Below are 25,503 nucleotides of genomic sequence, written 5' to 3' on the forward strand. Positions count from 1 at the left end.
TTTTTAAAGCCAATGTACCATCCGGTTATTTTTTCCCTATCCACAGAGCATCCAACTTCATGTTAATCCCCAGTGTAAAAAAAATTAGACATCTGGCATAAAACATTTTTGGGGGAGCCCGTTTAAAAATTTTATCTAAAATGTCTTATCTACAAAAAAATCCAATATATATGTACATTATAGCAACACAGAGGCATAAGAATACAGTGCAATTTAAGACGAAGTGCTGTGACTTGGTAATTCTGCCCAGAGCTTGTGGAAATGTGGGCCACCATTGGCTTTGAGGCTGCTAGCCTAAAGCCTCAGGCTCCAGTGTTCCTCTGATCTCTCTCAAATTGGGCTGAAGTTAATAACATTGAAAGGCTGGAGATGCATTTAGCTTAACATACCGTTAGGGGGTAGCAGAAACGCTGTCTGAACAGGATGAGATTTGGCAAAAGAAACAAACGCTTTACAGCAGTCAGATGGTTTGGTGCACATTTCACTTCACCGTGGGTATTTCTGGAACGGCACCAGCCCTTGGCATATTCAAGTGAGACCTGTTCACCTACTGTTGAGGAAATTAATTTGCTAGCTGCCACTGCTTCTGAAGTCCCTGACCCTCTCAATAGTTCTCCCACTTTCAGCATCCCAGGAACAAGTTACCGATGCTTGCTACATAGGTACATGGGTGCAGAGAATGCCACTATTTTTGGCCTTCACATACAGACACCTTTTCTGCTCCTTAAACAGCTGCTAGCCAGGGTCAAACAGAAATTGAGTTGAACCTCTCCCTCCTTCCCAAGAAAACAGCAGAATATATTGCTTAACTAAGAGCAGACAGTATTCTTCCATGGGTTAAAATCCACTGCATTCTTCAAAGGTCAGTTTTAATTTCAATTCTTCATACCAAAAGTCACAGTTTAAGGCCTTCAACACACACCACAGTCATCATCTCTTTCTCCCAGCCCCTTTTGGGGATATAAACACAACAGCTCCAATGTCTGCATCAAACACCTCTTTTTAGTAAAAGATAAAGCACAATACTTCACACAAACACTTCATGGTTGTGCTCTAGTTTCACATCCAAATCCTTGAACAGATGAACAACTGCAAGGCTAGGGATGTTTACAGGAATACAAGCCATCACAATGGCCTCTGAGATCTTTTTCTTTTTTTATTCTCTTTCTTTTAAAACCATGTTCAAGTTACACAGGTCAAATGACTGGTGCTTTTCCCAAACAGTGGTCCAGTGCCACTTGGGTGCCAGGTGCAGCACCAAAGCCAGCAAAGCACCTGCTGAGGGGTCATACAAGGCATTCCCAGACAGCTCTGTGCTTCACTAGCGTTAAAACAGAAGAGACCACAGGTACCTCAGATCTCTGTGCAGAAGGTGCCATGCACACAGATCCCAGCATGCTTGACACTTTCACAGGCTGAGTATAAACTGTAAAAATAATATATATAAGCTGTATAAATTTTGACTGAGCATTGTACATTGGGATAAATCTCCACAAGTTTCCTTCTCTGTGATGCTGCAAGGGAGCTCATGCATAGCGCTCCAGATACAATGCTGCAAGGTGTTCTCTTAGACGAAATGGAGAGCTCATGCTCATGGCTTTCCTTCAACCTTTCCTATGATCTGCCTGAATAGATAACAAGGCTTCTGGATGAGCAAACAGCTGTAAGCCAAATAATTTTCAGAGGTAAAGAAATTAAAATTTCCACAGAGGGAAACGAAGTATTTACTTGGTGTGGAAAAGTTTTAGAGGAGTGTCTCTTTGGGCACTGAAAGTTGCATTCCTGTCTTAGGGATGCTTGTTCAAGTACACATGAAAGATCCTTGTACAGCGGAGGATAAGTGATGACTGACTGCCTCTTTTCTCCACCTCTGCTGTAACTGTCCTTCAGCCACACAGCACAGGGCTGGGTCACTGATTTCACGGGCACTCTTCCCTTTCCTGCTCTGTGTGAAGGTGCAGCTCTGACAATGGGTACCACTTCTGCACTCTTAAAGGAAACAGCAAGAAGAGGATGGATGATGCAATTCTTTCACTGAACGACTTCATCACAGTAAGATGTTCAGTCAATTCACTCCTGAGTCTGTTTAAAGCAGAAGCATGCTACATCAGTAGCCCAAGAACCAGAACAGCTCTTTAAGGATGCTACTTAGAAGAGAAAAATACAAAAAAAAAAAACAAACAAGGAGTTAAATATACTACACAGACAGATACTATACAAAAGTTTGTGTCTTCTGGAAAAAAAAAAAGACCTGAATATTTTTTACACAGAAAACCTTCGTTTCTTTTCTGCCAAAGAACTAAAGAAAAATTTTGAATCAGGCTCCTTAAGACAAAGGTCTACTTGGGAAGGCCAGTTTCTAACAAGAAGCAGATCTCTCACTCTTTGCTGATGCTCAGTAATAAGAGCTTCTCAGTATTCTTAGGAGTAAAAGAATATGACCATCAGCCTTGAAAATTATAATAGTTCTAAACTCTTCACTCAGCGGAGGCAAAAATCTTGCTTGCTAAGTTCTTCAGAGAGGTACTGGGAAGGTAACTTGTATATTTATGAGTAAGTTTAGCCAATGTACAGTACAGGGCAAAATCCTTTGTTCAAAAGCAGCCTTCATTTTCTTTTGAATTTCGCATCTCTTAAGAAATACCAGGAGTCATTTTCAATTAGAATGTCTCAGAAAAGTTGGCAGGAACTGAAGTCTATTTCTTAAGCAGCTTTTCTTCCTTTGTGATCTCTCAGGATTGGTTCTTTCATTCACTTCTACTGCCAGGACAATAAGGAGACATTTCTGGTCAGTACATAAACATCAAAGCAGCAATCCATCCTACACATACTGTGACAGCATACATGCTGTAGGTTTGCCTGGTACAAACCAGTAGTGGTCTGCCCTTTTGGCTGTGGGAGCAGAGTTTTTTAGTAGATGTGAAAAGATTTTGCTGGCTTTCATGCTCAGTGAATTACTGACTTAAAAGTGCAAAATCTTGGTCTTGTAACTTCTTACTTTTTCAGAAGCAGTTTCAACAGGTACCAGAATTTGGCAAAACAGGTTCCCTTGGATAAAAGACCTCAGGGGGGTGGGGGTGGAGTTGCTTCCCAAAAAGGATATGGCAGGGCTGAAATGTAACCAAGCAGTTTGCAAATGCTACTAGCTGCCTGAATGATTTCTGAAATGTCTTTGCAACCCAGAATTCAAAGTCATATGCAGACAGTGTGACATAGTAGAAAGATACTAAATGGCAGAAGTTTGGCATGAACACAATTTCCTCAACAAGTGCAAGTGGAATCCAAACGAGGACCAGTAATTTTAAAACACTGACAATTTCAGAAGTGTTATACAGGAGCTACCCGAATTACCGAGATTTATCCAGATGTTTTTCTCCCTTCTAAAGACAAGCTGCCCTAAAACCGAATCCCAGAAACAAGATTAAGACTCAAGACTTGTAGAATCTATGATAACCCAATTCTACCTTAATATATCACAGTTTTCAAATTGACTTGACTAGACAGCCACAAACACATTGTAGATCTGGGAATGCTCAAAACAGCTCCCTACTGACCCATAACTATGCCTTCAAGTTGGTTGGTTTTGTCTGATCTTAAACCATTCTATGATAAAGTCAACTGGACCAGGGCTGGAGTCAGGGCTTCCAGCACTAACCTCTTCTTGTTCCCTACTACAGTCCAGAAAGGAGAAGAAAAAAAAAAGTGCCATAATTATTTGAGGTAAAGCTTCTTGAAGTCAGAACGCAGGTAATCTGCTGGAATGTGAGAGCTAGTCCTGGGCAGAACGCAGGCGAGAAAGTAAGCTCATGTAATTGCAGCTTACTCACTCTGTGGCAGAACAAATGAGACTACTCCACAGCTATTGAAGTTGCACGTACAGGTTACAGACTTCTTGGACCACACACACACTTTGCTCCAGAAGGTGAGCAAATCAATATTAGTGGACAAAGACAGAAACAGTTATCTGGACCTATTTTGAACAGTCAATTTTACTTCTCACCTAATTAAATTTTTGAAATGCAATGGTAAGAAAACAAATCAGTGTTTTGAAGTTCCTTTACACTAAAAGGGAACAAGATCTATAAATGCATGAAAACAGATATGCCTATAAAATAGAAGCCAATTCTGCTTTAAATCACCAGATGTATTTGCAGAACTGCTTGGTTCTAGTGACCAATGCGCTCCTTCCCTATTAGTTGCAGAGTGAACACGAAAGAACTTTTAAAAAAACTATTCCATTTTTGTAGCACCAGGCAAATAGCTTTGAGCTGCACTCTGCTTTAGCATTACAATGAAGAATCTGATTAACTCCAGTCACCTGCAAAAAGCATGATGCTAGCCCGAATCAAAGAGCTGGCCCGAACCAATTGACACGGTGTTAAAGCTTTCTATCTTTGCAGAAACCCTATATGTCCAAGGTATAAAATACAGAAACAAACTATACTGCAACTGACTCCTGTTACAAAATTTTTGGTACCTCTTCAATGATCCATTCTGTTCACTGAAAGAATTCAAGAGGCAATGATTAAGAAGCAGACCACCTCTAAGGCATGCTAGAGCAAAGGTGTCTATTTTAAACTTTGATCAGAGTAAGACAACGTGGAACTTGCAAAAAAAGATTTCGAACAGCAACGGGCTCAGTGAACATTAATTTGATCTCACAGTAACAGAAACACAAAAGAATAAAGACCTCAAACTAGATGCAATTGTGAGGACGTTCAGGGAAAGCCTACACAAACACGCAGCTGCCAACCAAGACTTTGTACGCTAACTGAAACGTGATGTATGATACAAGAGCCAAACTGTCTATATTCTTTGCAGAAAAGCCTTGTGCAACAAGGCCAATGAAGAACACCTCATATATGACAAGAAACGGTGAAACAGCATGGCAAAGGGTAGCATTCAGTCTTTCACAGATTTGCATGAAATAAGTGGTTCTCCTAACTGTCATCCATTGTATAGGCCTTCGTATTGAGGGGTTCTGGTCTTAACAAGCTTGCTGTTGTTTATTTAATCCCAAGAGCACCCCTCTAGAACTTAGCAGTGACTTGTTCATGGTTTTATGGTAATTCTAAAGCAAAAAAACCCCACAAACCTGAAGATGAGAAAGCAACACAAGTTAAAACCATCCTTTTTTTTTTTAACCAGAAGTATGTTAGAAGGAAGACAAAACACAGCCCACTTAAAAAAAATAATTAACAAAAACTTTCCCCATCACTTACCCTATATCAAGAGGACAATTAGTGTCAAAACCAGGAGACAATCTGGTATCCATACTGGGAAGTAAAAGAGACTAGAGTCCCAGAAGTCCTTCTGCTTGTGGCTTACAAAACTAAATAACGTTTGGGAACAATGGTCCTGTCAGTGACATGTCAACAACACATTTATCTTGAAAACGCTAAATTCAAGTATTAAACACAAGTAACTGCAAAAAAACAAAAACAAAAAAACCCCAAAAAACTTTGGTTGATTATCCATCTTGTTAAATATGTCAAAGTTAGCAATCAGCGGTTTCTCTAGGAAGTCTCCAAGAACAGACAGGTCAGCTCACTCCTTACTTGGAAGGTCAGACACCTAGCAGTGACACTGGAAATGCTGCCATGCCAGCATCACATGTGCTCACAAGATCTCAGCCAGCATTCAGGAGGCTAATGGTGCATACAAAGTCTGAGCTGATCAGCCACACGCAACTCTTGTTGCTGTGAACTCATTAAGACAAATAAATAAAAAAAGCAACAAGAAAAAATAAAGCCGAGCACCTCTAGGGCCAGACCCCAAAGACACAGGAATCAAATAATTTTTTTTCTCCTCTCCCTATTTACAAAACGCCATTTAGAGCTGATGTGGCCACTTCAGTATTGTGAGGAAATGTCTTTTATGCTAAGCATCATAAGTGTGTTGTTCATGGACGCTGTGGCCTGCGTGCCAGAGAGTGTGCCACGAGGTGTGTCTCTCCCACCAAGGCATACAATGGAGTTCAGTCTTCTGTTTCTTCATATGTTGTCTCGTCAAATGGCCGGTCCAAGAGAGGTACCAAACGATGACGGGAATATTTCAGTTGCAAAAGGTCCCCAACTTCATTGATTTCTTTTAAAGCCTGAGAAAGAGACCACAGATCAGCATAGAAGACAGGTGCAAGCGAGTTATCAGGACATCTTCCTTTTTGCGTGTCTGCAGTCTACTCTAACAGCTGTTTTACTTAAGTGAGATTTTACTGTGCTAGAAGTCTGGAGTTTCAGAGGTATATAGGATTTGGGTTTGATTTTAGCAGTCAGAAGTCTCTAGACAAACTGAGCAGCGTTGGTCACTTTATCAAGAGTGACTCTGCACCCACCTGGCTACTCCACTTCCAAGGCAAGGTCATAATATCCAATAATACCAACTCAAATTTCACAGTCATCTCCAAAAAGCCATGACTATTCACAGACAGAAAACCCAAGAACAATGTTCCTCCCTTCCTGGAGGCAACAGAGCTGAAGCAGAAAAAAATGTGTGTGGAAGTTTGTCTCCTCTTTATGTATCAAATGTATGAAACCAGCACATGTGTTAGCATACCATCTCTGACGTACTGTATTTTTTCAATTCCAAGATGGCGAACAGCAAACTGCAATATTGTGCTAATAAGTTCTATTGATGCCTTTGGTATATCTACATTTGGTTAATTTGCATTGTCCATATACAACTAGAGATGGAAGCTCTGTATCGTAAACAATGTTGCATGGGAGGTTTTTGCCAGTCAAACCAAGGAACGAAAAAAAGTTATTCTGGGTAGGATCCCAAGCATTTTCTCCCAAGAAAGCAAGTCCTACTGACTGAAGTTGCCACAAAGGGAACACTCAGGCAACTGATGGCCCAGAACACTGCTAACAAAACCTTTCACCATTTTAACCTGAATGCAAATGTTATAAAGTTTACCAGAGATCAAACATCTGCTAGCATAAGAAATGAGGAAAGTCCCGGCTCAGTTAATCATACTTTCTTTATGTTGCCATCTCTTTGATAAGACACTGTTTCACAATAGGGTTTGTTAAAAGCCAAACCCTAAACTTCAACTCATTTCTCTACAGAACAGTCCTGGAGCAAGGTACAAAATAAATCAGTTGCTGCAGACAAATATGCAACAGTACGTGATGCTAATTATCTCATATAGGCAAGTGGCAAAGAAATTAGTTCAGAAAATGACTTCCAAGTTCAACGTGATTTTTGAACTCAAACGTTGGCATTCTGCATTCCCTGGAATTGTAAATTCATTCAGATAGGTACATTCAGCATTCCTTCAGAATGCCACTAATTCAACATTAATGCTCCAATTTTAGCATGTTCTGGGTCAAATGCCTGTCTCTTGAGAATAGTTGGCAGACGGGGGTTAATATCTCTACATGCTTTCCTTCCTGGATGGGCAGTTCAAGTTTTTGTTTCTTTAAACAACGGCCCCTCGTGCTTGTTATATCTGGCAGGAAGAACCTCTCCACTCTAAAATCTGGGGGAACGACAAACCCAGAAGTTGGACCTCAGTAAAACCAAACCAAAACAAAAGCGTGGGCACAGTTTGCCAGAGCTTTAAGTAAAGATCCCATATGGAAACAATTTAAGGTTGAATTTCTGTTGAAAGAGTCTGTTAACTGTTATTCTTGAATGCAGATTTAGGATTTTATTAATTTAAAACAAAAAAGACCATGTGACCAGCAAAGACTACAAAGGAAATGGCATTGATGAACTCTGACTTCAGGAGAGTGTAATATATTTTTCATCACTGAAAAGAAAGCACCAGCCCACAGGGATGCAGGTTATGAGGGACTTCACTCTGATCCTGAGCCAAATATTTTCAGGCAAGGAAGTTTTATTTACATAAAACGGTTAAAATTGCAACTGAGAACTGTTCCCCATCATGTGGGTTTATTTAATAAGAACAAGGAAGCATTACAAGTATCAGCATTTACAAGACAAGCTTCTCTTCCCTGCGCTCCAAACCCGGATAAATCTTGTTTAGACAAAAATGCTATGACAGCCCTAGTTAGTATCCACGCACACACGGATGTGCTACCAAGTTCTCCTGTCACTGACTTGAAGCTCTCTGCCAGCTCTCTCCAAGTCTATTCGTTTCAGTTCTTTTTCCTCATGGATACTGTTGCCACAGTTCAGCAGAGGGATCAGATCTGAGGGCTGCCTGAAATCAATCGCCTTTTATTGCATCACAAGAAAACACAACACAAAGTCACTGACACAAATACTTGCTCCTTATTAACTCCTCTTGCCAATCTTCTGGGTTCAGAGCACGCAGCTGTTTTGAAGCTTAAAGTGGATTACACTAACTTGGAACAAAGCCTCCACATACTGAGCTAAATCGGGATTTCTTCATTCACTTCAAAATTCACACCTCATTTTGTCCTGGATTAATTTTCTTAGGCAGACAAACCCTAATATATTAAACAAGCATTTCCTCAATTTAGAGCATTTAGCACCTACAGAGGTACTCTAGAAATGAGTTTTTAGAGTTAAATGCACAAAACTTGAAACATTTTCAGGAAAGCAGAAAGACTCGAAAGTGAGTTGACAGCAAAAGAGCTTTTTTAAGCAGAGTAATAAAAGTTACAGATTGGTTTTGGAAGAGAGCAAATATAGTACTTATATAGACCCTGCAAAAGCAGCTTGTTATGGTAAAGACTCCAACTAGTCACTATGAGAGAAGATCAAGACTCTAACAAATAATAAGATTGCATAATTGCTCAGGTAGTGCCAGCACATCATGTTTGCAGGGTTTCAATTGTAGCTCAGTTTGCAGCAATATGATTTCAGAGACTTCAGTTTTCTTTCTCTCCCTTCCTCCCACCTCCTTCTCATTCATTCCCCCATGTCCACCTGGACAGAAGTTACTGCAACATGAAATATACATTACCGAATTGCATACACCACTGCCTTACTATTTTTCCTAACAAAACTGAAATAAATTGGTGACAGCCAACATGGCTTCACTAAGGGCAAATCCTGCCTGACTAATTTGGTGGCCTTCTATGATAAGGTTACAGAATTGATGGACACGGGAAGAGCAACTGACATTGTCTACCTGGACTTACCCAAAGCATTTGATACTGTCCCACACGACATCCTTGTCTCTAAACTGGAAAGACATGGTTTTGATGGATGGACCACTCGGTGGATAAGGAATTGGCTGGATGGTCGCACTCAAAGAGTTGTGGTCAACGGTTCAATGTCCAAGTGGAGGCCAGTGACAAGTGGTGTTCCTCAGGGGTCAGTACTGGGACCAGTGCTATTTAACATCTTTGTTGGAGACATGGACAGTGGGATCGAGTGCACCCTCAGCAAGTTTGCAGACGACACCAAGTTGTGTGGTGCTGTGGACACGCTGGAGGGAAGGGATGCCATCCAGAAGGACCCTGACAGGCTTGAGAGGTGGGCCTCTGAGAACCTCATGAAGTTCAACAAGGCCAAGTGCAAGGTCCTGCACGTGGGCTGGGGCAATCCCAAGCACAAGTACAGGCTGGGCGGAGAAGGGATTGAAAGCAGCCCTGAGGAAAAGGACTTGGGAGTGCTGGTGGATGAGAAGCTCAACATGAGCCGGCAATGTGCACCTGCAGCCCAGAAAGCCAGCTGTATCCTGGGTTGCATCAAAAGAAGTGTGGCCAGCGGGTCGAGGAAGGCGATTCTGCCCCTCCACTCTGCTCTCGTGAGACCTCACCTGGAATACTGCATTCAGCTCTGGAGTCCCCAACACAAGAAGGACATGGAACTACTGGAGTGAGTCCAGCGGAGGGCCACAAAGATGATCCAAGGGCTGGAGCACCTCTGCTATGAAGTCAGGCTGAGAGAATTGGGGCTGTTCAGCCGGGAGAAGAGAAGGCTCCGGGGTGATCTTATAGCAGCTTTCCAGTACTTAAAGGGGGCCTACAGAAAAGCTGGAGAGGGACTTTTTACAAGGGCATGTAGTGATAGGACAAGGGGCAATGGCTTTAAACTGAAAGAGGGGAGATTTAGATTGGATACAAGGAAGAAATTTTTCACTCAGAGGGTGGTGAGGCAGTGGAACAGGTTGCCCAGAGAAGTTGTGGATGCCCCATTCCTGGAAGTGTTCAAGGCCAGGCTGGATGAGGCTTTGGGCATCCTAGTGTAGTGGAGGGTGTCCCTGCCCATGGCAGGGAGGTTGAAACTAGATGATCTTTGAGGTCCCTTCCAACCCTAACCATTCTATGATTCTATAAAAAAGAGGCACTTTCACCTGTTGATTTGAAAGTTCTGTGGCCATGAAGTATGAAAAGTTTGGATCTGTTTGTTTGGTTTTTTTTGACAAGACGTTAGTAAATATCTGTTTATATGCTCCATTTGCTGTTCATCTACTGAAGTGTTACCAGCTGATCATATCTGGACACTGGGCATGATTTTCCCATCACAATTTATGGTGACTACTCCCAATCACCTTCTTGTCCACAAAATGTTTGAAAATAGTTTCAAGCATTTTTTTCTCCATCATCTTCCCAAGCATCAAGGTGAGGCTTCTCAACCTGCAGTTCCTCAGATCACACTTCTTACCCTTCTTGAAGTCAGTGGTGACATCTGCTTTCTTCCAAACCTCCCGAACCTCCTCCAGTCACTGTGACATTCCAAAGATGATAACCAAGAGTGGCCTTACAGGGACAACCAGCTCCCTCAACACTTGTGGGTGCATCCAATCAGGTCTCATGGACTCGTGCACATTCAGTTTGTTTAAAAGTTCCATAATGTCATCCTCCGTCACATCAAGGGTAAGTCTTCATAGTTCCATATTTTTCCACTGATGCCGGGGGCCCAGGATTCCTGAAGGCAAGTCTCATCAGTAAAGACTGAGGCAACAAAGGCACTGAGTACCCTGTTCTCTTGAATGCCATTTCTCACCTGAGCCCTAATGCCATTCAGCAGCAGCCTCACATTTTCTCTACTCTTCCTTTTGCTACTAATATCCCCATGAAAGCCCTGCCTGCTGCACTTCATGTCCTTTGACAGACAGCTCCAGGCAGGCTTTGGCTTTCCTGCCCCTATTCCTGTATGCTCAGGACTGTGTCCCTATTCCTCCTGGGTCGCCTGTCTCTGCTTGCACCTCTTACATGCTTCCATTTTATGATTTTGTTGTTTTTGTTTTGTGTTTGTTTTTTTTTTTTTTTTTAATCCATGCAAGCTTTACACTACATTCCCTCTCCTGTAAGTCAGGACGCACCATTCTTCAGGGAGGGGCAGGGAAAACTCAACCAGTTGTCCTGGGCACTACTTCTCTTTGGGACACTATCCTATGGTATTCTTTCAAGTAGGTCTCTGAACAGAACAGAGCCTACTCTCCTTAAGTCAAGATTGTAACTCAACCTAGCTTAAGTTCTGAGTCACAGAACAGCAAAGTGGGGAAAAAAAAAGTACAATGGAAAACTTTGACAGAGCCTAAGACAGCTGTGCTGGGTTTGTGTAGCAGGGTTTTGGTAGCAGAGAAGGGACTGCAAAGATAGCCCCTGTAACGAGATGCAAGAAGCTTCCCCAGCTCCAAAATTGGTCCGATTCCCTTCCCCTCTGGTCAAGGTGAAGCAAATCAATGCCTTTGCGAATGCCATATTTAAGAAGGGGATAATAAAGGAACCCACACCAGGTGGGACCTGCAGTGAAGAGCACAGGCAGCTGCCTGTGCTGGGCCACCACCACTTGACTGAAGATGGCAGTGCCACTTGGAGAGCTCCAAAGCACCCTACTCCTGAGACACCCACTGGGCAGAGCTCATTCCTGTGGCGACTGCCAAGGTTCATCATGCCTGTCAGGCCCGGCGCAGCTGCAGCAGAGACAAGACCGAAATCTGAGAGAAATGGCCACACAGACACCAAGGCCAGTGAAGATGGAGAAGGAGGAGGTGTGCCAGAGCTGAGATTCCCCTACAGCCCACGGTGAGATGGTGAGCTGCTCCCATGCAGCTCATGAGAGAAATGGTGGAGCAGAGATCCACTTGCAGTCTATGGAGAACCCCACCCTGGAGCAGAGATGCCTGACCCTATGGGAGAACACAGGGGACTAACTCCATAGGAAAGGATCCCTCATGCTGCTGGAGACTGCTAGTGGAGCGTCTGCTGAGGACCCCACACCGGAGCAGATGGCTGTATCCTAAGAAGCCGTGACTCTGTGGGAAAAGCCCGTGCTGGAGCAATCTGATGGGTAAGGTCTGCATCCTGCAGGAAGGATTCATGTCGGAGAAGTTGTTAGACTATTTTCCCTTGAGGAGGAGCCTCACGTTGGAGCAGGGGAAGAGTGTGAGGAGTCCTACCCCTGAGGAGGAAGTAGAGGGAGAAACAGCGTGTGACAAACTGACCTGCAACCCCCATTCTCCATCCCCCTGTGACACTGGTGGGGAGGAGGTTGAGCCGGGAAGAAGGGTGCGGTGGGAGGAAGGTGTTTTTAAGATCTGGCTTTGTTTCTTGTTTTCGTCTCAAGTAACTGATAACGAATTAAATTGATTTGTCCCCAAGCCGAGTCTGTTTTGCCTGGGGCCATGGTTGGTGGGTGATCCCTCCTTGTTCTTATCTCAACCCTCAGGCCTTTTGTTAGATTTTTCTCCTCTCCACCCTACCGAGGGGGAGGAGCGAGCGGCTTCATGATAGCTTAGCTGCCAGCTGGGCTAAACCACAACAGACAGCCCATGTACATGTCCATCACAGAAGATTATTCAGAAGACTCAAAAATTAATGTAGTTACCACACCAAAACAGAATAAGGATACTCAGGCTATTCATATAATCCCCTTTCAACTATATTAGTCAGAAAGTAACTTTCATCCTTAATTTTTAAGGCAGCATCTCCTAACTGTGACGCAGACCTCCTTAAAGGGGACCTCCATTGCCACTGGAACACGCTTAGTGCAGGCAGGAGTCAGTAAGGCAGTGCATGTGGCACAGACTCATTGAGGACAGGATCATTTAAGATATAGTGCTCTGAAGCTGTAAACAAGAACTGGAATAGTAATATTTGGAATAAAAATTCTCACTGGTGATCATGTGCTCAGGTTCGCATTTGCTTTTGAGAAGAATATAGGTATTGCGGAGGTTCTAAGGCATTTTTTCTTACCTTCTGCAACTAGGGTCAGAAGAAGCAGAATTTTTTCCTTCTAAAACATTCAGTGGAAGGTAGAGCCTCTTAAGAGGGGAAAAAGCATTGTCGCAAAGGAATGAGACTGTCTCTCTTGCATCATTTAAAATAGGAAAAGAAAGCCCCTGAGACTTACTGTAGGCAGTCATTCTGCATTGTTGAAGCAAGGAAAAGAGAGACAGGAGTCATTGCCAGCTCTACTACACAAGGCTTTGATCATTAGGTTCAACTAGTTTAAGTACCCAACATTGAACCAGTCTACAAAAAATAAATAATTGTTGTATCTCTGTATAGAAAGCACGAGCAAAAGGAAAACAAGATGAGACATTTACCGTATCAAGCATCTCTTTGGTATGAGCTGCAGACAAACAGAATCTGGCTCTGGACTCAATGATGGGGGTGGCAGGGAAGCCCACAACCACAACACCGATGTTCCGCTTCAGCATCTCACGCCCAAACGCACTACCAGAGACAAAAAGAAAGATGGTCAGAATGACACCAGTGGAGGCAAAGCAGTAACAGCATGAAAGTCTCAGTGCATTAACCCATACAGGACTTCGTTGAAGCAAGTCTATTAAGACCACAATTTGGAGCTTCCAGAGCTTTCTTTTAGAGGTAGAACATCCGTTCAAAAAAGTATTTCTTAAATTCAGTCCCAAGGTGGTCCTCCTCAAAAGGCTTCACTATATTAAGTTTTAACAAAGTTGAAAGATTGTAAGTGGCAGAGGCTGGTCTTTTAAGCAGGCTGTTTCTAAATGGATTTGTAACCTTAGCTTGGAAATCTTTCCAACAGGAAACAGGGATTTGGGCTCAAAGTTTGACTATACAAGGAATTCCCCATGCTGCAATCCCTCAATGCACACGGCTTCTGCAGTTTCAAGATGGTTTGTTTTCACCAGTTTAATTCAATTAAAGTACATTATGATATCACAGAATGTATCCCTTTTTAAGTGCCTATCATGGGAGCATTGAATTGCCACAGTAAACGGGGACCATCTAATCTGATACCAAATATTTGTATATTTGCTAAAATACACAGGTGCAAAGGTGCAAAAGTCTCATACAACTGTCACACGGTATCTTCAACAAAACAAATTCCTACAGGGATTAGATAAATTAGTGGCTGTGACTTATGTGATGAGAGGCACGAAGATCTAGACCCTTTCTGTAACGGCAGTGCAACTGTGGGTGTTTCTACAGGCCACAGGAAACGGTTAATCCTTTTTGAACTGACCTCACCTTGTGCAGTAGCACTGAACTTAAGAGGCTCATAAGGATGTATAAAAATAACATGCTTTTACTAGGTTTTTAAATGTTTTGCCTTTCATTTCTGCTACAACTCTTGTCCTTATAAATAGGCACAGCCTGATGCACCTCAATTTGTATCCACTTAATACTCTCAAACTATTTTAAAAACAGACTACAAGAGACAAAGAAAGGATGAAGTAGACTCGATGTAGATACTAAGGGCCAACTCTCATCAAAGCTCTGTGTTCTTGCCAGTTTTTAAGTTACTGGTCCAACTGTTCAGCTGAACATTTCCATGAACATTTCCAGGGAAAAGATGGTACTGACTGGTAGAGCAGCTGGGCAGTAGAAACAGTACGCCTCTGTGTGCTGGATGGCGCACACACAGACTCTACAGCACCCATAAAGGTTACAGGGCTTTTAAATTTGGTTTTACTGAGATGGGTGGAGGAAGTCTGTATCTAGCTTGATGCAGAGTGCTAGATGTTTGTTCCCTCATAGGATCGCAGTGTCCAGCCAGACTGAAGCCTGACTGAGCTAGAAGAGCACTAGAGATGTTCAGTATGGCGTTAAATGAAGCTATGCTTTCCAAATTTGATAGTGTTGGTTGAGAACTGTTTTATACATGGACACTGAAAAGCAGCTATCAAAGCCAAATTGTTCCTGAAATCAGGCTTTTGTTTTGTTGCAAAAATTTTCAATACACACATTATATCCTGCTTGCAGAATTGTAGCCTTAATTATCCACACAGCAGCCCACAAGTCCATATGCATTTATAAAGCTATGTGTTACAGTTCTATTAGTATTTACAATAACAATATCTGAGCTATTAAATTCGGACCTCTTAAAAAACTTGGGATTCATCAAATACATGCGGTTGTGTCTCATCTTGTCTCACCCCCCTGCTTTTTCTTTTTTTAAATTTTCAGGGTTCATCTGTGGAAATGTTGGCTGCTTCTGATCCAGGAGCTAAATGTTAATTTCCATTCAATTTCAGCTTCTCTTTCACACGTGTATATACATTTTATACATAAATAAAATGAAAAAACCCCAACTTTTAAAACATGGCATGTAGTGGTAAAATTGCTACCCTGACAGGCTTTCTTGCTGACTCAAGCTCTAAGCCTGTTTTCTCAAGATAACTTATAGGAAGTTTCCATGTTTTGTAAGACTCAGTAATGATCATAAAAGCAAAAATCAAACCAGTCTTTTCTTATATTTAGAAAAGTCTTAATATTTCTGTACCACACTAGTTTTAAAGAAGATGGATGAGAATTTATCCCATTAAAAGTACCCAATTTTTGCTGGCATGTACAGCATCAGAGGCACAACAGGAGAATCTTCATTTCCATAGATGATAAAGCCCATCTCTTTCAGTCGTCTCCTGAAATATCTTGTGTTCTCTGCTAGCTGCTGCACCCGTGCTTTCCCTAGGAGAGAAATTGAGATAACACTGTGAATACAATAGTCGTAAGTCACATGCGTAACTGCAACACAAGACCTCTAGCTGAAGTACAAGCTATGAACGCACTGCTTGTGCTTAAGGAAGTGTTAAAGGCAAACTAGAATATGCAGTTTCTTCTCCCTCAAGTGATCTAGATTAATTACTCATTTTCTGACAAGGCTGTAGCTGAATAGACTAAGACAGGCACAATCATCAAGCCCAAACACTCCTTAGTTTTTCCACACCAGGTTTTAAATCAAGAGGTACCCAGTAAAACAAGGCAGGTACCTACTTTTAAACAAGATTCAAAATTTGCTCAAAATTGACTGGTAACTGCATCTTGAAGAATAGTTTGCTTACACTTTCAATAGGCTTCCATTAATTATTCAATCAGCTGGGGCTGTTTGCTGTCTTTCGTCCTGCTTGTCCGTATTAATGGAAATTACTACTTTCCTCCTTAAATCTGCTTGATGAACTGATCATGTGGCTGCTCCCTAACCTTTTCCAGTTAAAATGAGCTGGGTTTAAATTAAACTGGTCACTTCTGATAATCCAGCTCACTTCACATAAGTAGCAGCAGCCAATTTATCATGTATTCAGCCAATTCTGTATGGATTTTTTTTTTTAATATTTTTCAAAATTAGTACACAGGACATTAGACAACTAGCATAATTTAAATATTCCAGCTACTCGGATACGCATAAGACAATCTATTTATCAGTTAATTAAATTCTAGCCTAGCACAGTGTACTACATTTTTGTATTGCCCAGAAAAAGATCCACATCATCTCACCTACGCAGATGATAATGCATTTCTGATTAACTAATACTCTAATGTGCTTAAGAGACTAAGCACTATGCCATTGACGAGACTATAATAAGTAACATTTATAATTACTTGTCTCTGGTACACAGAGTATATCTCTGGATAATTGATTATCCAAACACTGCCTTCAACAGATGGGTGATTCATATACTGAAGCATTAAATCTGCAGCCGTGTGGATCTACGCCACATAGTGAAGTCGGCTACTAGATATTAATAGTCATCCTTTAAAGCTGTAGATAACATAAGGTGACTAACCAAAAGGAATGCCAGGTCTCAAAGAAACATCCAACACCCACATAGCTCCGCTCCAGGCCAGAACAAAAGTAATTTTAAGAACTAATAAAGTTTTTGCAGCCAAGAGTATCAGACATTCCACCCACAACCAAGCAATCAAAGGCAAAATCCCATCAAAGGCAAAGCATGAGAAAAAAGGATGAAACCTGTTAAGTTTGCAAAACTAGACCTATTGTTAGTGAGCAGAAGCTGGTATTTTTAACAGCATTCACTGCCATTTAAGACATCTCTTCTCCTTCAATAGCATTATTTCTTAAACTTTTTTCCCCTTTAGAGTTTCTGCAGAAGCTTAATTTCTCTTCCCCAAAAAGCAGTAAGATTTCAGTAAAACACAAAGGCATCTTGTGCTTATGAAACTTATTTTTTAATTGCTTCACATGAGATCAGATCCTCTAGTGGAGACTCAGCTTTCTCTTATGTTTTCAGACCAATTATTTGATTATTTTAAATACCCCAGACTGCAAAGTGAAGTTGAAAAAAAATAAAAACCTCAACAAAATAAAAAGAAACAGGCCTACTGCAAGATACTACAGATAGTGGGCCAAAAGCCACTACTTGCATTTCTAACACTGAGACAACCAATAAAAACACAAGTGTCCAGAGCAATCTACACGCAGAGAAAAGCTACTATGGTACCTTCTGAGAAAGCTACATCCACATATCTCCTATACAGAAACGCACAACCTCTGACAACATTACAAGTCAGTGATGTACAACCCCATCAAAATACACAAGATTTCATCGCTGTGAGTAGTAAGGTAACGTACACAGCTGGATACAACTGCTGTGAACAGCCCCTCTCCCACCATCAGGAAAGCAGCTTCTCCCATACATACATTTTCTCCATGCTCCCATAAAGCACAAAGTTTAGAGTGCTTCAAAGCAAAAGGACCTGGAACTTCAGCACCTTTTTAGTTTTCCCCTCTATACATTCACACCCTTTTCCAAGTTGTTGGGAACCTTCCAGGCTAAAGACTAAAGAGCAATCTTAATTTGTAGTTGGCAACTGCTTCACAGACTTCCTTAAACTCTTTCCCATAAAAAGAGTTTATGATTCTAGATTTGTCCTTACAGATTGAGAGTGCTTTGAGACGTAAACAAGTTTCATGCCCAACTCCTTCAGTTCTCTACAGAGATGTAATCACCTACTACAGATTTGGAGGACCCTTGCCTTCTTCATGTTTGTAGGTCTCAAAAGCCTGTCAGCTTTTACTTCGCCCCAGAAGCATCAGTCAATTTAATGAAATTATTACCTCTCTAAAAACTTGTCACCATGGCTACAAAAACATCACCAAAAACTTGAAAAGATCTTCAGTGGTGTCTTCTCACTACCCACCACGTGTCATTACCATCTTCTGAAGAGAACTGTAGTTGTGGTCAAGCAAAGCACGAGGCATCGAAAAAGAATTTGGCGTAGGTTCCTTGTCTCCGCTTTCCTTTCTCCCTGCATCCTGTGCAACTACTCACCTCTACACTTCAATGTATTTAGTCTCCTATTCCACTATAAAATAATGCACTTGAAGAGTAATGCCACATGCCAACTGAATAGAGTCTGCAATATTACGCAACAAGCACACATCCAGTGTTCAGCTCCATTAACACCTGCTGGTTCAGTCTCACTGGTACACGCTAGCGTAGCAGGCTGTTAACTGCTACAACAGTTTTACCATGTTTTCTGAGACCACAAAGACAAAGCAAGCAGTGCCTGGAGGCAGCAGTGACTAGGTACCACTGCTAATCCCACTTGTACTCAAACAGCACTTGAGCATTCAGACAGGACCTCTAAATCCCTTCCCAGCCCAAACGTCTTCTGAACCTCAGAGCTCTATCCACATCTGCTCAACCGTAGGCCTAGAAAGACTGCCAGGACTGCAGCAGTCCTCCAGCAGCTGGCTGTCTTGGCAGTATGCAGCTTCATTTTTAAGACCACGCAAAAAAGGCCGGCTTAGACACCACCCTGCCAATTGTTCTCACATAGCAGTTGTGCAACAATTCTGGTAACATCCTTTCATCTAGGAAACTGGAATGTGATGACCTTCAGGGAGGGAAGGAAAGGGCGAAGAGAGGGAGGATTACTGGAATCGAGTTCTTCAAAAGGCTAGAAAACTAGAACCCCTTATCAGAGCAAGTGATCTGAAGTCTCTTTGGGTCCTGTAAATGGCTTAAACTAGCTACTGACAGACCTACACTGGAATTAGAGGATTAACTATTAACTTTTCCTTTGCTTTTACATCCTTTTTCAAGTTTACTGCAGTCATAACAAGATTGCTCTTGCAATTCAATAAAACACTTCCTTGCTTGTAGCAGCCTGGGCATCACTTGGTCTAAAGCATGCATGTATTCCCTGAAGAACATGCTGCCATTGTATCAGAAGTAAAAGTCACATGCCACCTAAAGGGGAGAAACACTCTCCCTTTACCACCCTGTGCGGACTCTGCAGAGAAAGCAGAAAGAATAGAGAAAAGAAACGCAACAATTGCCTCTGCTTGGATAGCTGAGATGGGCTGAATACTTACAGCTGACAGTTCGAGAAGAGGAATGTGTTTTTACTTGACATAACCTTACGCCAGTCCAAGATAACAGGCAGTCACTTTAAATCGGCATTGCTCATTTTGGGAGAGTGAAGAACCACCCAGGGTAAGAGTAGATCAGGTCTGGGAACACCTAGAGAACCTGAAGGTGCACAAGTCCACAGGACCTGATGAGATACGTTCACGGGTCCTGAAGGAACTGGTGTCTGAAGTTGCTAGGCCACTAGCCATCATATTTAAGAGCTCCTGGCAGTCTGGTGAGGTTCCTACAGATTGGAAAAGGGCAAACATAACCCCACCTTTAAAAAAGTGACCAAGGACAACCCAGGAAACTACAGACCAGTCAGCCTTACCTCTGTGCCAGGTAAAATCATGGAACAGATTCTCCTGGCAGCTGTACGAAGGCACATAAAAAATAACCAAGTGGTTGGTGACAGCCAACATGGCTTCACTAGGGGCAAGTCATGCCTGACTAATTTAGTGGCCTTCTACGACAAAGCTACAGCACTGGTTGACGTGGGTAAAGCAACAGATGTCGTTTTCCTAGACTTGTGCAAGGCGTTTGACACTGTCCCTCATGACATCCTTGTCTCTAAAATGGAGAGACACGGATTTGACCGATGGACCACTTGGTGGATATAGAACTGGCTGGATGGTCGCACTCAAAGAGTTGTGGTCAATGGTGCAATGTCTACATGGAGACCAGTGTCAAGCGGTGTCCCTCAGGGGTCTGTTTTGGGTCCAGTGCTGTTCAACATCTTTGTCAGCGACATGGATGACGGCATTGAGTGCACCCTCAGTAAGTTTGCCTATGACACCAAGCTGTGTGGTGTCGTGGATTCACTGAGGGAAGAGATGCCATACAGAGGGACCTTGATAGGCTTGAAAATTGAGCCAGTGCAAACTGCATGAGCTTCAACAAGTCAAAATGCAAGGTCCTTCACCTGGGTCAGGCCATTCCTGGCACAAATACAAACTGGGCACAGAGTGGGTTGAGAGTAGCCCTGAAGAGAAGGATTTGGGGGTGTTTATAGATGAGAAGCTCAACATGAGCCAGCAGTGCACTCATGCGGCCCAGAAGGCCAACCGCATCCTGGGATGTATCAAGAGAAGCATGGTCAGCAGGTCAAGAGAGGTGATTCTCCCCCTCTACTCTGCTCTTGTGAGACCCCACCTCGAATACTGCATCCAGTTCTGGTGTCCCCACCATAAGAGAGACATAGATTTGTTGGAGCGTGTTCAGAGGAGGGCCACAAAGATGACCTGGAGCACCTCTGCTACGAGGATAGGTTGCAGGAGCTGGGATTGTTCAGCCTTGAAAAGAGAAGCCTTCGGGGGGACCTAATAGCTGCCTTCCAATACCTGAAGGGAACTTACAGGAGGGCTGGGGAGGGACTTTTTTACAAGAGTGTGCACTGATAGGACAAGGGGAAATGGGTTTAAGTTGAAGGAGAACAGATTTAGATTAGATCTTAGCAAGAAATTCTTCAGTACGAGGGTGGTGAGACTTTGGAATAGATTGCCCAGAGAGGTTGTGGATGCCCCCTCCCTGGAGGTGTTCAAGGCCAGGGTGAACAGAGCCTTGAGTAGCCTGGTATAGTTGAGAGGCATCCCTGTCCATGACAGGGAGGTTGGATTAGATGATCTCTGAGGTCCCTTCCAGCCTGTGCCATTCTATGATTCTATGATTTTCCTATTGACATGTGCTTTATTGTAAACCTTAAGTGCAGAATACGTGGTACAGAGCTGCAGCCCTCCTGCCCCAGGTGCTAATCAGCAAGTGTGAACTTCCAGATCAGCAGCAGCTTTGCTGAGGAAGTTGCTCAGAGCTCCTCTCAACCCTTTGCTCTAAGGCATTGTCCATGACATCATGGTTGTTATCCACTATACATGGCCAATAATGCCAGATACATGCTTTTACATTTATAAACCCTAAGCAATTTAACTTTAGACTTAACAGAACAGACAAATCAGGCTTTAGAGTTTCTGCAGCAAAAAGGTTCAGCACCACCAGCTGAACCAATACAGTAACAGCTGATTGACTGTATCATTTTTATCATTCTTCCACTGCTTTGTACATACCTTCCAACATGAACAGCAAACTTTTGTCCACTTCTAAACAAGCTTAAAAAGATGGTGTTTCTAGATTTGTACTGAGGAAGAGTTTCCCTTTTCTGACATTTTACTATACGGCATATCAGGTCTTACAAATATAAGGCAAGCAATATCTTTTTAAAAGTGCAGCTAGCATCTCCCTGAAAAAAAAAATAACATTCTAACACTCTAGAGAAAGCACTCCATTATGAATCTAAAGGCACGAGATACATATTCCCCACGACCCTAGTGGAAAGTAAATTAGTATCTCTGCCAGGACAGAGTTCCACAGGCTAAAAAAACGATACTTCATCACTTGTGAAGGCATCTGCTTTAGAGGTCATACTGCTCAGAAAGACAGAAGTTATTGTGAAAACCTTATCTAGGAGATATTTAAGCAAATTTCTTCTCAAAGTGGAAATTAAGTTGATACTTACCATAGTTATCTGCAGGATAAAAAGGGGGTCTGCACATGCCACCACAGCAACTCTAACTCCTCTTGCAATGGGTTTATCAACGAGGCACATAAATAGAGAAACTTGCCTCCATTTGTCCTCACTGCTCTTTACATCATAGAAGTTCATGCTTAAACTAACAGTCCAAATACTGCAAGGATTCTCAGACAACCCATATTTGCAAAAAGGTAGTTCAGTAACTACAGAGGAATTGCTCAACAATTACAAATTTCTGCAAGGCCAGGATGAACTCAGTCTTTGGGAAAACAAAACAACAAAACCCAGACATTTCAGAGCTGAGATCTGCATAACTGCTCTATTCCATGTTAAAAAAATAATCTCTACAAAGAACAAAGAAGCCCTAGAATTTGTGGAAGTTACTCTAGTGCAAAGATTTAATATTTGTAACGTTCCTGTCATCTACTAAGGCTGATGAATAAGCTATCATAGATGGTATTGGACTCAAAAGAAAATTTAGTTCAATCAGGATGTATTTGCTTTTTCCTCCTCTTGTGATCTCTAGGCAGTAATTGGAAAGCAATCACAAATCTGTCCTTCTAAACAATGCAACACTTCATCAGCAAGGGTTCTTGAGAAATAAAAGGCATGTTGCATTGTACACAGACTACCGACTGACACTGAACTCCAGAAGGGCAAACCAACTTCAGATGGGCAAAAAAAAAAAGCAAGCAGGATTTTATCTGCTTGTCACACTAGGGATCACTGTCACCTAGATCTAAAACAAAGATACTTGATGCAATATGAAGGAAACTATATGCTTACATTTGTAATTAATTCTTATAAAGACTCAAAGCAACATAGTAGGACCCATCTTTAAAAACGGTTCCCGAGTAGTGAAACTGTTGACTGTATGCACAAGCTGCAATACAGCTCTTCTTGGTCAACAAATGCCAGTTCACATTAGATAGTTATGATGAAGTTACTATATATATTTTTAATTAGCTCATCTTGTAGCTGTTCGACACAGTTTTCAACTTGCACTCTTAATTTAACCTATTTTTTTTGTTGCCAACATGAACAAGAAGGCTAAACTGAGCAATTTCATGCCTTTATCTTACATACCAGTTGAAGGCTAACATCTTCGGGTTTAATGATTAAATGAAAAATTTAGAATAAAAGAAAACTCTTGATATGAATAAAATGTTATTCAGTACATGCAAAATTATTCCACTTGTGATACATATTTGTGGACCCAATCAGTTGCTCGATAACAGCTCACGCTGTAACATAATGGAACGCCCTCAGTTCCAGTTTTTCGTATGTGATCAACAAAATTAAACATTTGCTAGCAAAGATTCGTAAGAATTCTGTGAGAACTTGTGAAGATATAGTCCGATAGTAGCACACTGCCTCTGATAAGACTCAGTACGTATCTAACAAGAAGTAGGTTTTGTTAAGAAGATTGGCTGGAGCATATTAAATACATCTTTTAAATCACTGCAAGAAGTAAAGAAGATTAAGGCAAGTTCATCTTAATATCAGATCCATAAGGCATCTTTGAGATGAAAACACTCATTAATTCTTTGCATAAGCGTTACTTTCAGTCTCTAATGTAATTTTTTTCACATTTTTTTTAAGCTTGTCCCATCTGACAAACTCTTGCCAGTGCACAGGTATTGAAGTGAGAAGCATTATATCACCTACTGACAGATGTGCCATCCTTAATTTGTGGCAGAATAATTTCTCTCGATATAGCTTATTTCAATCAAGGAAGGGATTTACCTGGCAATAAGTTTACCCTGACAAATATCACAGCTTTACTGATGTTAGCATGAACTCAGCAGGCATACTTTGCTAGGAGGGCTATCAATTTTGCAGGACTGCTTACCTGGGCAGGTGTCTTGTCCTCTCCTCTCCTGACAGCCACCATCTAGAGATTTTCCCTGCCTTGTACAAATGCTTTCTCAAGACTAAACTAATTTTTTGGTCTTTCTTAGAAGAAATACTAAAAATCAAGTTAACTAAAAGAGGGTACTTGGTCAACTAAGCGCTCGTGCAGATTATGGTAGCTCTGTGTCTGGGTATACATGCACGCGTATATGTGAAAGGACATCAAAGCAGCAGATCTCAACCTACTTTTTCAGGAAACAATGCATTTTATAACCTGAGCAGTCATGTTTTCTGATTGTTGCAAGTTACTTAAGTAACAACTGAGCCTCCATATTCTTGTGTGGATTAGTGTGGATTAAAAAGACCTTGTGGAAAGGGTACGTTCTGTAGCATCCACCATCATTCCCAAATGACATGACCAACCTACAACCCAATTTTATGGAAATCCTGGACCACACAAACTTACTAAGATTTTTACCAGACATATTCATAATTAAAAGCCAACCATCACTGAAAACATAAAAAAAGAGAAAGAAATCACACTCTATTATGAAGGCACACAGAACAAAGTGCTGCCATTGTGTCCTGCTCCCCAAATAGGAGATAAGGTGGCTAAATGCATCCTAGGAAAGGATATGGAACAGGCCACAACATTTCATGGTTGCTTTTCTGAGACCACCAGCATCAATGACAGTGAAGATAAAGCACTATTTCATCAGCACGGCTAGAGCTTTTTCTCCATATACCTAGCTATCAATAGGCCAAACAGAAGAAAATAAGTGATAATTTGTACTTCAGAAAGAAGTCTGCATTTTCAGATATTTGGAAGTGTTTAAATCAAAGTAAACTGGTGATGAAAACCTGGTTATGTATATCATTCTCTAGAATTTTGTTTCTTCAAGTGAGAGTGATGCTACAATATATTTAAGCTTGTAAATTTTTCCACATTAAAACCCCCTTGTTTTTGCAAAGGCTTATACTTCCATTCTGTTTATTATTCCTACATTTCTTTCTTTTGGTTGGCTGTTGCAGTGGAAGACATAATTCAGCATACTCTGTTTTGGAAACAAGCATTTTTCAAATCTTAACCAGGAATTCAATATTCTTCTGCTGATTTAACAGATTCTCCACTAAGCTTTCAGAAGCTAAGTTGCCTCCCGAGGGCTTATGAAGATCTTTTGCAACGTTAACAAAATAAGTCAAGTTGTTTTCTGGACACTATACTTGTAAATACCTCATTGTTAAAAAAACCACGACAGTTGATTCCTTTTTTGAGAAGGCTTAAAAGCACTACTTCTCTTTTACTGCCACGAACATGTTTTTCATATAAGATACAGAAAATTCCCTTTCATGCTTTTCCTGAAGAGCACAAGTCAAGCATAACTTCTAACAATATTTGCACAATGAAAAAAAAATAGCAAAACGTTTTTAGATTTGCCAAGTAGCAGAAAGGACAAGCATGACTTAAGAATATCTGACTGGAAGCAAGGGTCAGATTTGAAACCAAGTAGTACCTATTTAAGGGCTATAGTAAGCAAACTAAAAACTAGAGAAAGAAGAGTGAGATTTTAAACTGAAAAAACACTAAAACACTAAACAAAATTCCAATTCAACATTGATTAAATGCCAACACTTTTACCTTTTAAGGAAAAGT

The 25,503-nt window shown here is 41.5% G+C and overlaps 1 protein-coding gene across 1 annotated transcript in view; it reads right to left on the bottom strand.

The window, feature by feature from the left end:
* The window catches only part of SPTLC2 (serine palmitoyltransferase long chain base subunit 2), an 86,429-nt gene continuing 60,926 nt past the window's right edge, over positions 1-25,503 (bottom strand). Inside the window, 3 exon segments of the mRNA XM_086613534.1 lie at positions 1-6,097; positions 13,436-13,565; positions 15,647-15,782. Of these exon segments, the coding sequence (XP_086469660.1) occupies positions 5,978-6,097; positions 13,436-13,565; positions 15,647-15,782 (386 nt within the window). The 3' untranslated portion in view covers positions 1-5,977.

The sequence above is a fragment of the Tauraco erythrolophus genome, chromosome 6, assembly GCF_009769465.1.
Source record: "Tauraco erythrolophus isolate bTauEry1 chromosome 6, bTauEry1.pri, whole genome shotgun sequence".
NCBI classification, from domain to species: domain Eukaryota; kingdom Metazoa; phylum Chordata; class Aves; order Musophagiformes; family Musophagidae; genus Tauraco; species Tauraco erythrolophus.